This window comes from Juglans regia, chromosome 2 (genome assembly GCF_001411555.2).
Source record: "Juglans regia cultivar Chandler chromosome 2, Walnut 2.0, whole genome shotgun sequence".
Taxonomy (NCBI): Eukaryota; Viridiplantae; Streptophyta; class Magnoliopsida; order Fagales; family Juglandaceae; genus Juglans; species Juglans regia.
Genome location: NC_049902.1, coordinates 26,143,088 through 26,161,561, shown reverse-complemented (window position 1 = coordinate 26,161,561; position 18,474 = coordinate 26,143,088). Strand labels below are relative to the sequence as shown.

Here is an 18,474-nt window from a genome sequence, read left to right as displayed (position 1 = left end):
TTTCACGATGCCTTCTTTGGTTTCCGTTTTTTTCAATGATTCTTTCTCAAAGTTCTATCTTTTATCTTTTTCGAACTCCACGATTACCCTGTTTCATATAATATATATATATATATATATATATATATATGGGACATTTACCTTTGCAACTACTCGGTCCTTTTCCTTTCTTGAACAACGCTTTACTTTCAAGAAAAAAAAGAAAAGATTATTTCATTCTCCAAGGTATTGTTTTGGTTATGCCTAAGGGTGTCAAATCGTGTTTTCAGATCGTGTTCGTGTTGTGTTAAAGTCATGAACATTTGACTATATAGGTCAATCGTCAACCTGAACCCAACTTGTTAAACCAAACGTGTCAAACTTTCAACTCTTAATCCAACCCATTTAGATAACGAGTCATGTCGTTTAACTCGTTTTTATCCGTTTAATATTAATTAGAAATATTTTAGCACGATACAACCTAAACCCGTTTGTTTAATGTAAATGGGCTGAACTAGAACACATAACTCATTTGACCAGATTAACATAATTTTACATAAAAGTTCAAATTTCATTTATTAATAACCACAATATCTTAAAAAATATTTATCAATATTTATCAAATTTTAAAATATAATAAAACCAATATTACAAACCATGCAATAACAAATATGAGCATAGGTCTAAAGTTACAATCTCAACAATAAAAACATAAGCATACTGAGAAATATCGATATTACAACTTAACAATAATAAAATTTTAATTTTAAACTCAATTCTAAACGGGTTGATTTGTGTTTAACCAGGTTGACCCGTTTATAAATTGTATCTTAATGGGTCAACCCGTTTTGATCTAAACTTGTTAACATCAAACTCAAATCTGTTAATTTTGTGTCGTGTTTGTGTTGGGTTTACAGATCATGTCACGTATTGCCACCCTTAGTTAAGAGAACGAGGGTCATAGAAAAAGAAAAAAATACTAGCTTTTTTGCTTCCTAAGTTGGTTGACAGTGAGACTCTAATTAACAAATATTGCTTCTCCTTTTATATGGGAAAGATGCATCTTGCATTGACCTTTCTTCTTGATCAGCTTTTAATTTTGACTTCCAAGCGTAGAAGCTGTCAAAGTAATACAAGGGTAAATCCCAAGATCGAATTCACAGGGACAATGAGAATTTAGCAAACATTTCATATTCGCAAGACAACATATTACCGTTTGTGGTGACAATAAATTTTGCAATGATAAAAAAATAGTAAACTAAATGAGCTAACAATGAACAAAAATAATAAGAAAAGAGATAAGTTTTAGAAATTAACCACTAACTATATCAACACCAAAATGGAGCTATTTACTAAGGGAGTGTGGAATGAATTAAGAGTGAAATTGTTAGGAAGTTCCCGCATGAGTGAAGTTAAAAATAAAAGTGAATCTATTTTTCTAAAATTGCTAAAAATCAAGAGATTTAAAGAAAACGTGCGGAAGTTAACTTAAACTTGTAAGAAACAATTAAACAAACACTTGGGATGCAATTTTCGCCCACTAATTTGGTGATGAATTTACTTCTCTTTTCATTTTCTCTCAACCATTCTCTCATTCCTTGAAATCATGGTCGGATAATATAGCAATGTACCACAATTTTTAATCTAATAAAATTACTTGACAAATTATATGACAATCATAGAAAAGTGAAAGAAAAACATCAAAGTCATGTTACTTGTTCAAGTATCAATTGTGCCTTTACGTCTACAATTGATCTAAACCAAGAACAAAGAACTCTAATCTTTTCTAGATGCACATTGAAATATAATCCATCAAGTTAATCATCAAAAGCACTAAATAATGAAGAAATCCATTCCCAAATAGTCATGAGTTACTCATTAAATCCTAAGTTAAATATCTAGCCTATCATCTCTAGATTAACAAAATATTCAAAAGTATTAAATTTAAACATCTTTAACTACTGCACTGAACGAAAATTGCAGGGAAAGAAAAATGCTGTAATCTCAAAAGGAGTTGAAATTCCAACCACCAAAGAAGAAGAAACAGCCGAAGGAAATAAAATCCGAAAAGAAAAAAATGTCTCAGAGTAAAAATGCGGAAGAAAAAAAATCGACGAAAACTAAAAAGAACGAGATGGCGCACGAAAATTCTTTTTCTTTTTATACTCTATTTTGCGTCTAAGCCTTCTCAGCTGTGTGTTTCATCTCAGCCCAGCACCATGCCGTTTCGCATCCATTTTCGTGCGTTTTGACGTGTGGTCCAGGTTCGCGTGAGTGGTCTCCACCCGTGCGTCTTCCAGTCCCTACGTTTTGAGGTGAGGCCTTCCCTCTGCAATGCGCCTTCTGCCCGTCCTTTCATCGCGCGAGTGCCCTGCACCATTTCTCTGCAGTGCGCTCGTCCCTCTTTCATTTCTTTTCTTTGTTTTGTTTCCAATCCCTAGCTGCTGTGTATTTCTTTTGTTGCTGCCATGCTAATTGGGTACTTCCAATAATACCCATATATTTTTAACATCTTTCCCACAATGCCCTGCAACATTAGTAAAATATCATAATAAAATTTGGGATATTAAATAGAATTGAACATTGAGTCAAGCATTAAACTTTACTATATAATTAAGTGCTTAATTCATTTTTTTGGTTAAACAAATCATTTATTTAGCAACTTAATCATGTAATTTTTAACACTTTATCACACCCCCCAACTAGCTTTTTGCTAGTCTCTAGCAAATAATGCGATAAAAATATTTTAAGATCCAAGAGTGAGCTACTAAACTCAAAAATCTCTACAAAAGATCAAGCATATTGAAATCTTGGGCATAAGAATGTAGTCAAGTCAGGTTTTAGTTTAACACCAAAAGCTTATAAAATTCTCAAGAGCTCAAACAAGGGAAATGTACTTAAGCTGAAGATCTTGAGTGCACCAAGTGTGTGACAGATTTCCATTTGTTAGTTTCAAGATTTCTCACAATAGTTTCACCCTAACAACTTTTTCAAGAAAAACCAAAAGGTATTCACTCCAATTCAAAACCATTACATTAGTGGCTTTCACGCTATCACTCTTTGAAAGACCCTTTTTTTTTTTTTTTATAGATCCCGGTGATAGGCAGCCTTTTCCAATGTACTTGCACCATTTTTTTATTTTGTGCATGATCTCTAGCCTGCCCCTTTTCTCATGTACTTTTACAACTACTCTTTTTTTTTTGTATCACACTTTTCCTAGGCCATTAAGATATGATTCATTGTAGTTCTTGAGTTGCTTAGAAAAAACCACTGGTTGTCATCAAACAAACTACAAAAAGTATCTGTTTGTGTCAATTAAGGTCATCAATCAATAGTTTTGAAGTAAATTTCCCAAGTTTGAGTTGCTAAGACCTATCATAAGGTCAAGTGTCGAACTTAAAACTAACCAATGTGAATTAGTGTAGCCCAAAACTGCAACTATCTGATCTTAAGTAGAGAAGTGTGAAAATAGTAGCTTGGTAGCAACAAAAATTCAGACTCCACAATAATTAATCCTGAGAGACTAATGGTAGAAGGCTCTCCTTACCCCCTAACTAAAAATGGGCAGTGTCCTCAATGCAAATCATGAATAAAACAAGGCATGAAAGAAAATAGGACCGAAGGAAAATACCTGAGATGGCTGAAAGGATTGTGAACGTAAAAATGAAACCATAAAAGAATAAACAGTGCTGAATCTGAAAAGATATACTAAAGAAAAAGAAAAAGAAAGAACAAAACATAGAACTGAAACAAATAAAAGCAGAAAAATAAAAGGAAAAGAAAGAGAAAAAAAAAATTAAAACAAAACAAAAATGAGCTAAGGACCATGAGAATAAGTGGGATTTTCCAAAGGAATGGAAGTATCCTCATGTGAAAGTTTTGCCAAAAAATGTTTATGTCGTTGGCCATTAACTTTGAAAGTATTTCCATTTTGAGGATTAGTAATCTCAACAGCTCCATATGGAAACACAGTCTTAACTACATAAGGCCCACTCCACCTCGATCTTAATTTGCCTGGAAATAGATGGAAGCGGGAATTGTAAAGTAAGACTTGCACATTGGGCTCAAAATTTTTTATTTGGATGTGCTTGTCATGTAATATCTTCATGCGTTCCTTTGACAATTTAGAATTGTCATATGCATCTCGTCTAAGCTCATCCAATTCTGAAATCTGAAATTTTCTCACAGAACCAGCATGGTCAATAGAAAAATTAAATTGTTTAACAGCCCAATATGCCTTATGTTCAAGCTCAACGGGAAGGTGACATGCCTTTCCATATACCAAGCGATAAGGGGACATGTTAAGAGAGGTTTTAAAGGCTGTCCTATAAGCCCAAAGTGCATCAGTAAGCCTTAAAGACCAATCTTTTCTGTTGGGGTTGACTGTTTTTTTTTAAGATGTGCTTAAGTTCCCTATTAGCTAATTCAGCTTGCCCATTCGTTTGCGGGTGATATGGAGTGGAAACCTTATGGTGTATACCATATTTTTTCATGAGGGCAGCAAATGGTTTGTTGCAAAAATGGGTTCCATTATCACTAATGATAGCTCTAGGCATGCCAAATCTAGCAAAAATCTTTTCTTTCAAGAACTTAAGCATAATCTTATGGTCATTTATTTTACATGGAATGGCTTCAACCCACTTAGACACATAATCAACAGCCACGAGGATATACAAATAACCAAAAGAAGATGGAAATGGCCCCATAAAATCAATCCCCTAACAATCAAAAATCTCAATGACCAAAATGGGTTGTAAAGGCATCATATTTCTCTTAGTGACTGTGCCTAGTTTTTGACATGGCTCACAAGTTTTGCAAAAATTATACGCATCCTTAAACATATGTGGCCAATAAAACCCACTTTGTAAAATTTTTACAATGGTTTTATTTGCAGAAAAATGCCCCCCACAAGCCTCATTATGACAAAAAGAAAGACAGCTTGTATCTCATGATCAGGCACACATTTCCTTATGATTTGGTCAGAACAATATTTAAACAAGTAAGGATTATCATAGAAGAATGACTTTACCTCATGCTTGAATTTTCGTATGTCTTGAGCACTCCAATGGGGTGGAGTTTGTCCTGTCACCAAAAAATTAACTATGTCAGCAAACCAAGGCAAATTTTCAACTGACATTAATTGTTCATCAGGAAAAGAGTCAAGGATAAGGATAGTGTGATCCTTTTCAGCAAATGTAAGCCGAGACAAGTGGTCGGCAACTACATTTTCAGCACCCTTCTTGTCTCTGATGATAAGGTCGAATTCTTGGAGAAGAAGAATCCATCGGATTAAATGTGGTTTAGCATCCTTTTTCGACAATAAGTACTTTAACCCTGCATGGTCAGTGAAAACAACCACAGGAGAACCAAGAATATAAGTTCGAAACTTGTCTAATGCAAAAACTATAGCAAGCAATTCATTTTCTGTGGTAGAATAATTTCTTTGGGCTCCATTTAAAGTTCTACTTGCATAAGAAATGACATGTGAGAACTTATTTCTACGCTGTCCAAGAACAGCTCCTATGGCTACATCACTAGCATCACACATTATCTCAAAAAGAATAGACCAAACAGGGGGCTGCATGATAGGGGCTGTGGTGAGCAAAATTTTCAGCTTATCAAAAGCATCTTGACAAGAAGAGGTCCATTCAAAAGCAACATCATGCATAAGTAACTCACACAAGGGCTTAGAGATAGAACTAAAATTTTGAATGAATCGCCTATAAAACCCAGCATGCCTAAGAAATGATCTGATTTCTTTTACTGTTTTGGGTATAGGAAGCTTGGAGATAAGTTCAATCTTAGTTTTATCGATCTCAATACCTCGTGATGAGACTATGTGACCAAGAACTATGCATTGTTGAACCATGAAATGACACTTTTCCCAATTGAGAAGCAAATGCTTCTCCTCACACCTGGCTAAAACAACTTGTAAGTTAGTCAAACATGTATCGAAAGAACTGTCAAACACTGAAAAATCATCCATGAATATTTCCAAACAGTTTTCAATCATGTCGTTGAAAATACTAAGCATACATCTTTGGAAAGTAGCTGGTGCATTACATAGTCCAAAAGGCATTCTTCTAAATGCAAAAGTGCCAAACGGGCAAGTAAAAGTTGTTTTCTCTTGATCTTCAGGCGCTATTTCTATTTGGTAAAAACCAGAATATCCATCAAGAAAGCAATAGAAATCATGGCCCGCAACTTTTTCTAATACTTGATCAAGAAATGGCAAAGGGAAATGATCTTTCCTAGTGGCGGCATTCAACTTCCTATAATCTATACACATTCGCCAACCAGTAGAAATCCTAGTAGGAATCAGTTCATCTTTATCATTTTTCACAATGGTAAGCCCAGATTTTTTTGGAATTACATGAATGAGACTTACCCACTTGCTGTCCGCAATAGGGTAGATGATTCCCACGTCAAGTAATTTTAAAATCTCTGTTTTTACCACCTCTTTCATGGTAGGATTTAATCTCCTTTGCATCTCCCTAGAGACTTTAGCATTTTCTTCTAAATAAATCCTATGAGTGCACACAAGAGGATTTATACCTTTTATATCTACGATTGTCCACCCAATGGCACCTTTGTGTTGCTTTAAGACTTCCATCAATTTCCCTTCTTGATCATGAGAGAGTTGGGCTGAAATCACCACTGGGAATGTGCTGTCCGGTCCCAGAAATGCATATTTCAAGTCATTTGGCAATGACTTCAGCTCTAGTGTTGGGATTTCATTTGCTGAAGGTTTCAAACTTGCTGTCAACGGTGGGAGTTGCTCAATTTTTGGCCTCCATTTAGTCTCAAATTTATTTTCTGCATTAAAAACATGAGAAACATCAATGGGGGTGTCATCAGTGAGGAGTTCACGAATATTTTCTAACTCAAACAGCAGGTTAGTGGGCTGGTATGCCAAATAAGTCTCCTCTTCAAGGATGCTTTCCAACAAATTTACTTCTTGTACATCTTCCAAGTCTTGAGGTTGCCTACAAATATTGAAAATGTTTAATTCAAGGGTCATGTTCCCAAAACTCAGCTTTAAAACACCACTCCTACAATTTATTAATGCATTTGAAGTAGCAAGAAAAGGTCTCCCAAGAATCACAGGTGCTTGAAAAGAAGATTTTGGTGTCAAGTGAACATCCAGCACAACAAAATCAACGGGATAAAAGAATTTATCCACTTGAACCAAGACATCCTCAACAACTACTCTTGACATTTTAATAGACCTATTCGCTAGTTGTAAAATGATAGGAGTTGGTTTTAATTCCCCCAAACCAAGTTGCTCATAAACATTATAAGGCAGTAAATTCACACTTGAACCTAGATCTAACAATGCTTGACCAATTTTTGAACTTCCTATAACACAAGCAATTGTTGGTGAACCGGGGTCTTTATATTTTGGTGGGGTATTGCTCTGAATTATGGCACTGACCTGCTCAGTAAGAAAAGCTTTCTTTTGCACATTTAACTTCCTTTTAACCATATACAAATCTTTTAGAAACTTAGCATATGTAGGAATTTGTTGAATGGCATCCAACAAAGGGATATTAATCCTAACTTGCTTGAATATTTCTAAAATTTCAGATTGGTGTTTGTCTTTGTGCAGAGGAACCAATCTTTGAGGAAAAGGAGCAGGTACAGGACATGAAATCTTTTCAGTTTCAGTTTCATTTTGTTCAAACTCACCATTTTCAGCCTCATTTTGTACAAGTTTAGAGACCTTACCAGCCTTGTCTGAACCTTGAGCTGGAATGCTCACCACCCTACCATTTCTCAAAGTAGTGACCGCCTTCCTTTGCCTCACATTTGAACTCTCAACCGCTCCTTGTGATGGCTGACTTTGTGGATTGGGTTGTGGTTGTGTAGGAAGTTTTCCTTTCTCTTGAGAGCTCCATGCCGTAGTCATCTTTGTAAGTGTGCTCCGAATGTCATTTATCGCTTGAGAGTTTTGATTGTTGATTGTTGCTTGACCTTGCATAAACTGCTGCAAGGTGTTTGACAATTGATGCATCGTCTCCTCAACTCCCTTCTTTTGCATTGGAGGTGCTTGAATTGCGAGTTGAGAGGGTCTTGGAGCCAAGGCTGCTGGAGCTAATTGCTGGTCATTCCTCTACCCAAAATTTGGGTGGTTTCTCCATCCTGGATTATAAGAATTATAGTAAGGACTAGAATATGGTTTTTGTATCATATTTACAGCATTAGATTGGTCCAACAATACCTCTTTGAATGCGGGGATCGTGGGACACTCATTAGTTGAATGCCCATGATCCTCACATATGCTACACTTCTCTGAATTCTTATGGACAGCATGCACTTCATTTACCTTTTTCAATTCCATAGCTTCTATTTTTCTAGACAACAAGGTTAATTTAGCACGCAAATCATCATCTTCTTTTAAAGTATATTTTCCATGACCAGACTCAACTTGCCTAGACCTATCATGCACATCAGTTGTGTCCCAAGATTGAGCATTTTCAGCAAGGTAATCAAAATATTCAAATGCTTCCTCAGGCTCTTTGTCAAAAAATTCTCCATTACACATGGTTTGTACAAATTGGCACATTTTAGGTGTCAAACTTTCATAAAAAAAACTTATCAAACGCCAATTTTCATAACCATGATGAGGACAAGCATTTAAAAGATCATTGAACCTTTCCCAACTTTGATAAAAAGTTTCAGAATCTTTTTGGGTAAAGTTCATGATTTGTCTTTTAAGTGCATTTGTCCTATTGGAAAAAATTTCTTCAAAAATTCAGTTTGCATTTCCTACCATGTGCCTATAGATCTGGGTCTTAATGCATTTAGCCACGTTTTAGCCTTATCTTTCAAGGAAAATGGAAACAACTTTAATCTAATAACCTCCTCAGTGCATGTTCGGTCCATGAATGTAGAACAAACCTCTTCAAATTCTTTGATATGAAGGTACGGATTCTCGGAATCCATTCAATGAAAATGTGGAATTAATGGAATCATTCCAGGTTTGAAATTAAAGACATTTGCATTCAAATGTAGGATTATGCATGAGGGTGTGCTAGTCCTGACAGGTTGTAAATAATCTCTAAGTGTCCTATTCTGATTCACTACTTCTCGATCATGATTCTCATTTTCAGCCATGGTACTATTAGTGTCAGAAGATGACTTAAGAGAAAGCGATGCTGAGGTAAAAGATGCTTGTGATTCTGTCCTAACCAACCGAGAAGTTTGGTCCCTAGTCCAACCAGTCATACAAACAAGAACAGAAAATAAAAGAATATGCAAGGCAAACAAAACAAAAAAAAAAAAAGTAAAATAAAGTTAAGAAAAATGTCACCCAAGCTGTGAAGAGGTTCACAGCGCTACAAACATCTTCTCAATAATATGAGGATGCTTTGCTAAACACCAGTTGTCCCAGCAACGGCGCCAATAACTTGATCAGCTTTTAATTTTGACTTCCAAGCGTAGAAGCTGTCAAAGTAATACAAGGGTAAATCCCAAGATCGAATTCATAGGGACAATGAGAATTTAGCAAACATTTCATATTCGCAAGACAACATATTACCGTTTGTGGTGACAATAAATTTTGCAATGATAAAAAAACAGTAAACTAAATGAGCTAACAATGAACAAAAATAATAAGAAAAGAGAAATAAGTTTTAGAAATTAACCACTAACTATATCAACACCAAAATGGAGCTATTTACTAAGGGAGTGTGGAATGAATTAAGAGTGAAATTGTTAGGAAGTTCCCGCATGAGTGAAGCTAAAAATAAAAGTGAATCTATTTTTCTAAAATTGCTAAAAATCAAGAGATTTAAAGAAAACGTGCGGAAGTTAACTTAAACTTGTAAGAAACAATTAAACAAACACTTGGGATGCAATTTTCGCCCACTAATTTGGTGATGGATTTACTTCTCTTTTCATTTTCTCTCAACCATTCTCTCATTCCTAGAAATCATGGTCGGATAATATAGCAATGTACCACAATTTTTAATCTAATAAAACTACTTGACAAATTATATGATAATCATAGAAAAGTGAAAGAAAAACATCAAAGTCATGTTACTTGTTCAAGTATCAATTGTGCCTTTACGTCTACAATTGATCTAAACCAAGAACAAAGAACTCTAATCTTTTCTAGATGCACATTGAAATATAATCCATCAAGTTAATCATCAAAAGCACTAAATAATGAAGAAATCCATTCCCAAATAGTCATGAGTTACTCATTGAATCCCAAGTTAAATATCTAGCCTATCATCTCTAGATTAATAAAATATTCAAAAGTATTAAATTTAAACATCTTTAACTACTGCATTGAATGAAAATTGCAGGGAAAGAAAAATGCTGTAATCTCAAAAGGAGCTGAAATTCCAACCACCGAAGAAGAAGAAACAGCCGAAGGAAATAAAATCCGAAAAGAAAAAAATGTCTCAGAGTAAAAATGCGGAAGAAAAAAAACCGACGAAAACTAAAAAGAACGAGACGGCGCACGAAAATTCTTTTTCTTTTTATACTCTCTGTTTTGCGTCTAAGCTTTCTCAGCTGCACGTTTCATCTCAGCCTAGCACCATGCCGTTTCGCATCCATTTTCGTGCGTTTTGACGTGCGGTCCAGGTTCGCGTGAGTGGTCTCCACCCGTGCGTCTTCCAGCCCCTACGTTTTGAGGTGAGGCCTTCCCTCTGCAATGCGCCTTCTGCCCGTCCTTTCATCGCGCGAGTGCCCTGCACCATTTCTCTGCAGTGCGCTCGTCCCTCTTTCATTTCTTTTCTTTGTTTTGTTTCCAATCCCTAGCTGCTGTATATTTCTTTTGTTGATGCCATGCTAATTGGGTACTTCCAATAATATCCATATATTTTTAACATCTTTCCCACAATGCCCCGCAACATTAGTAAAATATCATAATAAAATTTGGGATATTAAATAGAATTTAATATTGAGTCAAGCATTAAACTTTACTATATAATTAAGTGCTTAATTCATTTTTTTGGTTAAACAAATCATTTATTTAGCAACTTAATCATGTAATTTTTAACACTTTATCACTTCTCTTTTTTTTCTTTTTTCTTTTTTTTTTTTAAAAAAAAAACATAGAATAAGAAGTCTTTACTTTTTGAGGGCTTTGTGTTGGGGTGAGACGCATATTCACGGGTCGTGTTTGTGTTATGTCAAATCATGAACATTCGGTTATAGAGTCAATCAAAACACAATCCGTTAAGCTAATCGAGTCAGACTTTCAAACCTTAACACAACTTATTTAAATAGTGGGTTGTGTCGTGTCATCTATTTAATAATTAATTAAAAATGAGTCAACATGACACGACTCATTTTAACCTATTTCATGTAAATGGGTTGAATTTATTCACATAATTCATTTGACCCGATTAATATAATTATATATCAAATTGAAAATCTATATTTTTTAGTAGCTACAATATCTAAACAAAAACAATAATACTATTTACGAACAAAAAATATCAATATTTTCAGATTTTAACCTATAATAAAACTAATATTACAAACCCAGCAATGACAAATATGAATATAGGTCTAGAATTATAATTTCAACAATAAAATCATAAGCATATTGAGAAATACCAATGTTACAACTCAACAATAATAAAACTATAATTTTGAAATAAAATTTCAACAGATTATTGTGGGTTGACCATTTTATTAATTATCTTAACAAATTAATCCGTTTTGATCTGAACTTATTTATATCAAATTCATACTGCTAATTTTGTGTCGTGTGAGTTCACAGGTCATGCCAAGACTTTACCACTCCTTGAATCGCACTTGCCTCTTTCAACCTAAATCAATTAGTTATTTATTAAAATTAAAAAAAAAAAAAACCTATTTGCAAGCTATACAACTCGTCTTTTACACTACTGACATGTTAGATTGGAAAAGTGGAAATGACTCTTATTTTCAAAAGCTCTATTCATTCTCTCCAAAACAGTTTCTTTGCTCTCCTTTCATTCCTCTCTAAAAGAAGGGGTTTCACACTCCCTATTTTCTCCTACTTCTACGTAAAGAAAGGCGTGACTTAGGAGTGTAATCGGTTTGGTTCAGTTTTAGACATTTTAAAACCAAACTGATATTTACGGATTTTGAGATTTAAAGAACCAATACTACACCAGTTATACCTCTAAACCGGTATATCCGGTTTTACCGGTTTCGGTCCAGTTCGGTCCAATTTTTTCAATATATTATATAGTATATATAATATAGTATATTATAGTACATAATAATATAATGATTATATATTGTAGTATATTATAATATATATTATAATTGTATTATAGACTATATATAGTGATACATTATAATATATAATATAGTGATACATTATAGTCTATTATAAAATATAGTGATATAATATTAATATAACTATTAATACAATAGACTATAGTGATAATATATATTTATTTATCTAGGATTTTAAAATTTAAAATTATATTAATTAGTTATTTATCATATAATACAAAATTACTTTATATATAATTTTATATAAAAATTGTATATAATATAAAAAATCATATAAAAAATTAAAATATATATATGAACTGGTTCGGTCCGGTCCGGTTTGGTGTTAGAAAAAGGAAAACTGAAACTGTACCAATTTTAACCCGTTTCAAGAAAAATGAAATCCGATACTAGACCAAACCCACCAGTTTGGTCCTATCCGGTGTGGTTTACTGGTTCACCGATTTTTTTTTCACCCATAGTGTAGCTCCTTAAAGCATTTACATTGGGATGATCAAATATTTTTTCAAATTTTATATACTTATTTTTCCAAAACCTTACATCAAGCTCTCTATTCTTTCTCCATTCTATTAAAATAATTTTTTTAATTCTTTTTTTATTATCTTTTTTAATTAATTTCCTTTTACAATTTAACTTCTCAATTTTTTTTTTTTTTTTTTTTTTTTTTTTATGTTTGGAATTATTGATCTCTAGCGAATATTTTAAACAAAAATTTTAATTATGTCTTTCTCGAATATGATAATATTTTCAAAAGTGATCCGTTTATAAGAATAATAATTTTTTTTTTCAAAATTCTTCTTTTCCAAATTGATAAGATCTCGTTGAAAATCAAGATCATCTCAACGGGGATATTTTTGAACGATTTCAACGGTCATATTTTAAAATTTTGTCAGTCTTCTAACAATTAGATTTTCAACAGTAATAATTGTTGTCCTTGAATCCTCTTGGATGCAAACAATCTCTACCCGCCATCGGACTTTAGGATTTTTTTGTTGAATTATCCGGAATTAGTTGGGACATTGTTCTTGGACACTCAGTGCCAATAAACAACGAGATTAAGGTTGCATTTGGATAGTGAGGTATTCTCAAGTATTCTGTGAATAGTAATGAAAAAATAATGATTGTATATTGAATAGTAGTGAAAAGTATGTAAGAAATAATAATAAAATAATGAATAGTAATGAGATATTCTGAAAATACCTGAGATGTTCTCAGTACCTAAACTAGGCCTAAGACGTTTATTAATCATGTCTTAATGAGTCAATCTATTTTGACCTGAACTCATTTATATCAAATTTAACCTGCTAATTTCTTGTTGTGTGGATTCACGAGTCGTGTAAGATATTATCATCCCTATCGAGACCTTTCTACGCCTTGTATCGCACTTGCCTCTTCCAACCTGAACCAATTAGTTATTTATTAAAATTAAAAGAAAAAGATAAAAAAAAAAGTCTATTTGCTAGCTATTCAACTACTCTTGTAAGCTGCTGACATGATTGAAAACATGGGAATGACTCTTATTTTCAAAAGTCCTATACATTCTCTCCAAAATAACCTCTTTGCTCTACCCCTTCATTCTTCTCTAAAGAAGGGGCTTCACGACCCCTCTTTTCTCCTATTTCTCCCTAAAGGAAGGTGAAACTCTTTAGAGTATTCACATTGGGATGACCAAATATTTTGTCAAGTTTTACTTAAAAATTATCTTTCCCTATTTTAAATATTCATCTTTTCAAAACCTCTTATATCTCACTCTCTTTTCTTTCTTTATTATTTTTTAATTCATTTCCTTTTACAATTTAACTACTCAATTTTTTTTCCTTCTGTTTTGAATTATTGATCTCTAGCGAATATTTTAAACAAAAATTTGAATTATTTTTTCTTGTGGACGATAATATTTTCAAAAGTGATATGTTTTTAAGAATAATTTTTTTTTTCTCAAAATTCGTCTTTTCCAAGTTGATAAGATCTCATTTAAAATCAAAATAATCTTAATGGAGATATTTTGAATGATTTCAACCGTCATATTTAAAATTTTGTTAGTCTTCTAACATTAGATTTTCAAAGGTAGTAATTGTTGTCCTCAAATCCTCTTGGGTGCAAACAATTTCTAGGGGCCATCAAATTTTAGAATTCTTCACTTGAATTATTAGGATTAGTCGGGATATTGTTCTTGGACACCCGGTGCCAATAAAAAAATTATCATTTTCCTAATGCATATATTTTTAAATAGTAATATTTTAGTGTATAAGTAAGAGCACTTGCTCTTTCATTGACATTTACATAAATTTAGGTTTCATTTGAGATTAGAATTTTCATTCTGGCCTCATTCTTCACTTTATTCTTTCTATGGCATATTTTTTCTTTCGCAAATTGCTTCTTCACTTAGATGATGAAGATGAGTTGGAGATAGTTCTGAACGAAGATGGAGGATCACCATCTACTCATGGTGGTACTCATCAACGTCATAAGTTCATTAGGTGTGATCATATACATGGTGTTAAAAATATAATACAAATAATTAAATCTACATCTTCCCATCAGGTTAACTTTTTAGGACAAGTAATGATTTCACACAAGGGTACGAATGGTTTTTTTGCAACTATTTTGTAAAATCATCAGTATATCCCCCCAATATATTTCGAAGAAGATTCATATGGGTCGTTCTTTTTTTTTTTCATATTTAGTATGAGGTTGAGGTTTACAAGCCTTACTTCATTCAAAGAAAAGATAATGGTGGAAGACTCGGTTTATCTTTACTGCAAAAGATAACTGCTGCACTTTATATGCTTGCGTATGGAGTAACTACCGATTTCATGGATGAATACATACGAATTGGAGAAATCACCGTAATGGAGAGCTTGAGAAAACTTGTGGAAGTGGTCGTTCATATTTTTTCTAATGAAATTACGTGTTATTATACTTTATGAAATTCCCAATGTACCCCTGTATAGTCACAAGATTGTGTGGCAATTCACTTGAACAACTTGGTTAGTTCTCAATTTTGTAATTATTTAAACAATCAAAATACTTGAGGTAGATAAATACTTTTGCATAAGAAAACGATTGGTAATGAAGGGAAACTCTTTAAAGAATTCTTTAAAGGCAAAACACTACAGGGCAGCTAAACCCCAAAAAGACAATTTTATTATTTGAAAATTAATTTACAAATAAGTTCTTAATTACAAAATATTTGTATTGACTCTCCTACTTGAACAGACAAACGACACATTTGTCTTCTACTACAGTAGCAGTCAGAACCTCTAGCGATCTTCAAATATTGCATTTTCTCTTGGAATTCCGGTGGCTGAAAACCAATCAACGACCCTCCAAACTTTGGAGCACGATCACACTCAATGAGAGATGAAAAATAAGATGAAAATTCTCAAGTGAATTTTCACTCTCAAGCACTTAGAATATACTCTCAATAATTCTTGGCTAAAACTCCTTAATCAATTATTAAACCGAATCCTTTTAATTAAAGGGTTTGGAAAAGAGTCACATTTGAGGTAGAACTCTGCTAACGGATCAAGTCTTCCGCGAGAACGTCTCCTGACGGGTTATTGATATTTTACGATAACTCTTCACTGTAACTTCTGATTTCAGCTGTATCTTTTGTTCTGGATAAGTGCAGATCCTTATGGACGTGATTTACTCATAACTGACCTATCTAAACAACCTCTAAGACTTATAGATAAACTCAATGTTTGTTGTAGATAAAGTCAATAATTATTTTACATTCATCCAAAAATACAAATATAATGATAGGATAGACTCTATAATTTAGTCACCTAGTCCTAGCCAACGTTTTGCATTTACACTTTAGTAAATTAGTATCATGTGTCACGAGCTTCTTATACTACTAGACTAATCAGTTATTTTTATACTAGTGTTTAATTTATTTCTATACAAGACTTATATTATAGTGTCTAATTACATGTATTATATATTAGTATTACATATTATTATACTTTAGTAAATTAATATTATGGGTTATTAACTTATTATACTAGACTTATTTCAATACTAGTGTCTATATTGATTATGTATGATAGTAATACTATGATGTTTACATATATTAAGCTATTATTAGTCTATTTATATTAGAGTGTAAATATATTCTTTTATAATAATTAGCTTATACTAGTATATTATTGAATTTAACTATGTAAATTATAATTATATAACTATATAACTATACCTAGTATATATGATAAAAATATAGATAAATACAAATTTTTCTAACATATGTACAATATTGAAGTCGGAGTTGGTCCAACAACACCTTCGACTGAAAAATTAAAAAAAAATCTGACTCCGACTCCGTGTTATTGGAGTTGGAGTGGAGTCGAATTTAGAGTTGGATTTTTGCTCAGCCCTAATATGTATCCAAAGTTGTCAACATTTGTGAAATCGATCTCATCTCCACAAGAAAATAAGAAGAAATATTTTGCAGCAGCATAGGAATCAACAAGAAAGGACCAGTTCAATGTTCAAAACCAGTGATCTAAAAAACATTATTAAAGCATGCGTAATTCTATATAATATGATTATCGAAGACGAACGAGAAGATAATGGAGTCTTCAACTTTTATTACAAACAATTTGATGATAGTCCTTCTTAACTCTCGCGCAATCATACAAGCCAACTTATGGAGTTCATTCAACGTCATCATCAAATTAGACACACTTAAAATCATTCTCAGCTGCAGTCAGATCTAATTTAGCATTAATGACAATTATATAGCCAGCAGTAGAAAATGCAAATGTAGTATTACGTATATTGTCAATTATGTTTTTCCATTCATATCTACAATTTCATTTCATGAATTAATATTGGTCATGATTTGTGCTACTTTTTTTTGTTCTCGCATTATCTAACCTTTTAAAAACAATTTGCTTGAACGACTTTTAGTACACTATACAAACATCTAACATCACAAACGCTGTCCTAAAGTCCAACGGTAAAAAAAAAGTTAATTTTTTACAAAATTATAATAGCCCAGCAATATAATTTTCAAAAAATTTACTCATCATTCCTACATGACCACACATGACCACACATCACATGATTTTTTATTTTTTTCATTACCAAATGTGTGGTGTATGGATGATGAGTAGAAAAATTCATTTAGTTTAGAAGGAATAAAATAAAGTGTGGTATGTAGTATAAGGATGATAAGTAGAAGGACTCGGTAAGACGTTGACATAGATAAACATAATTCGCTCCTCCTTTTCTTGCCGCTCTCTCTTGGCTTTCTCCTCGACTTATAACCATGGAAATTGAAATCTGTTTATTTCCAACTTGATTCTCTCCTCCTCTTGGCATATTCTATACTCCTCCATTTCTTGATTGAAATGTAGTTTTTGTTCCTTAAAACGAAAATACTCTCTCTTGAAGGCGTGACTCCTTAAAAAGAGTATATGTCATCCTCGAGATCTCGACAAGGTCCTCAGTTGGCCTATTTAAGGTCTTTCGTTTCGTTTTCTCTACTTTCCTTTCCACTTGCCTCTCTAAGTCAACAACATCATTATCTATGAAATTGTTCCCCATGGCTTCATTTAGTGAATCATGAGCACAAGATGTATGAGTTAGGGTCGGCAACATATGGGATCTTCTCCTTGCTTGGTCCTTGGAGGAACACTCAAACCATTTTGGTTGGTCCTTCAACAGATGCCAGCAACGCTAGAATAAAATTTGAGTTTTCTCCACTGATTGGTACATAATCTTCACTTTGTCAAGCTTGCAAAACTTAAACAAACATAACAAATATTAATGTGTATGTAATGGTTTAAAACCATAAAAATGATGTATAGACAATAACATAAAAAGCTAGTAGATGGATATACCTTGTCTTGATTGGTCAAACCACTTTGATTTAACCTTCTCACTTGGGCTAGCTTCTCATAGAACTTATTGGTATTTTTTTGAATAGTCTACTACTGATGCATTAAAGACCCAATTGTTCGCTCGTTCATACTTAGCTTATACTCATCGAAATATAAAAGCTGGATATATTCTTTTTATCTATCCCGTGTATCTCTAAACTAGTAAAAGACCTCAAGTGACTTTGGGAGAGTTGGAAGGGGTCTTGTGGGATGCGAAATCTCAATTGAAGGGAGTTATGGATTATGTAATAGATCTAATGATTAAGGTGGATAAGGGGCTGGACCTAGTCGTGGGTACAAGTGTGCCGGAAAGTGTGCAGGCAAAGGGTGTGTCAACGATAAAGTCGTTGGATGCTGGCAT

The 18,474-nt window shown here is 33.2% G+C and overlaps 1 protein-coding gene and 1 non-coding gene across 2 annotated transcripts; one reads left to right on the top strand and one right to left on the bottom strand.

The window, feature by feature from the left end:
• Positions 1-4,852: 4,852 nt before the first annotated feature.
• Positions 4,853-8,524, bottom strand: LOC118347691. Its single transcript, XM_035687719.1, has 3 exons — positions 8,201-8,524; positions 7,703-8,092; positions 4,853-7,561 (listed from the first exon to the last, which is right to left on the bottom strand). Exons 1-3 carry the CDS (start codon positions 8,522-8,524, stop codon positions 4,853-4,855), a joined length of 3,423 nt encoding a protein of 1,140 aa, XP_035543612.1.
• A 70-nt stretch (positions 8,525-8,594) lies between these two features.
• Positions 8,595-8,701, top strand: LOC118347810. The gene has a single exon (XR_004800957.1). It is a non-coding gene; the product is annotated as a small nucleolar RNA R71 (small nucleolar RNA).
• Positions 8,702-18,474: the final 9,773 nt, after the last annotated feature.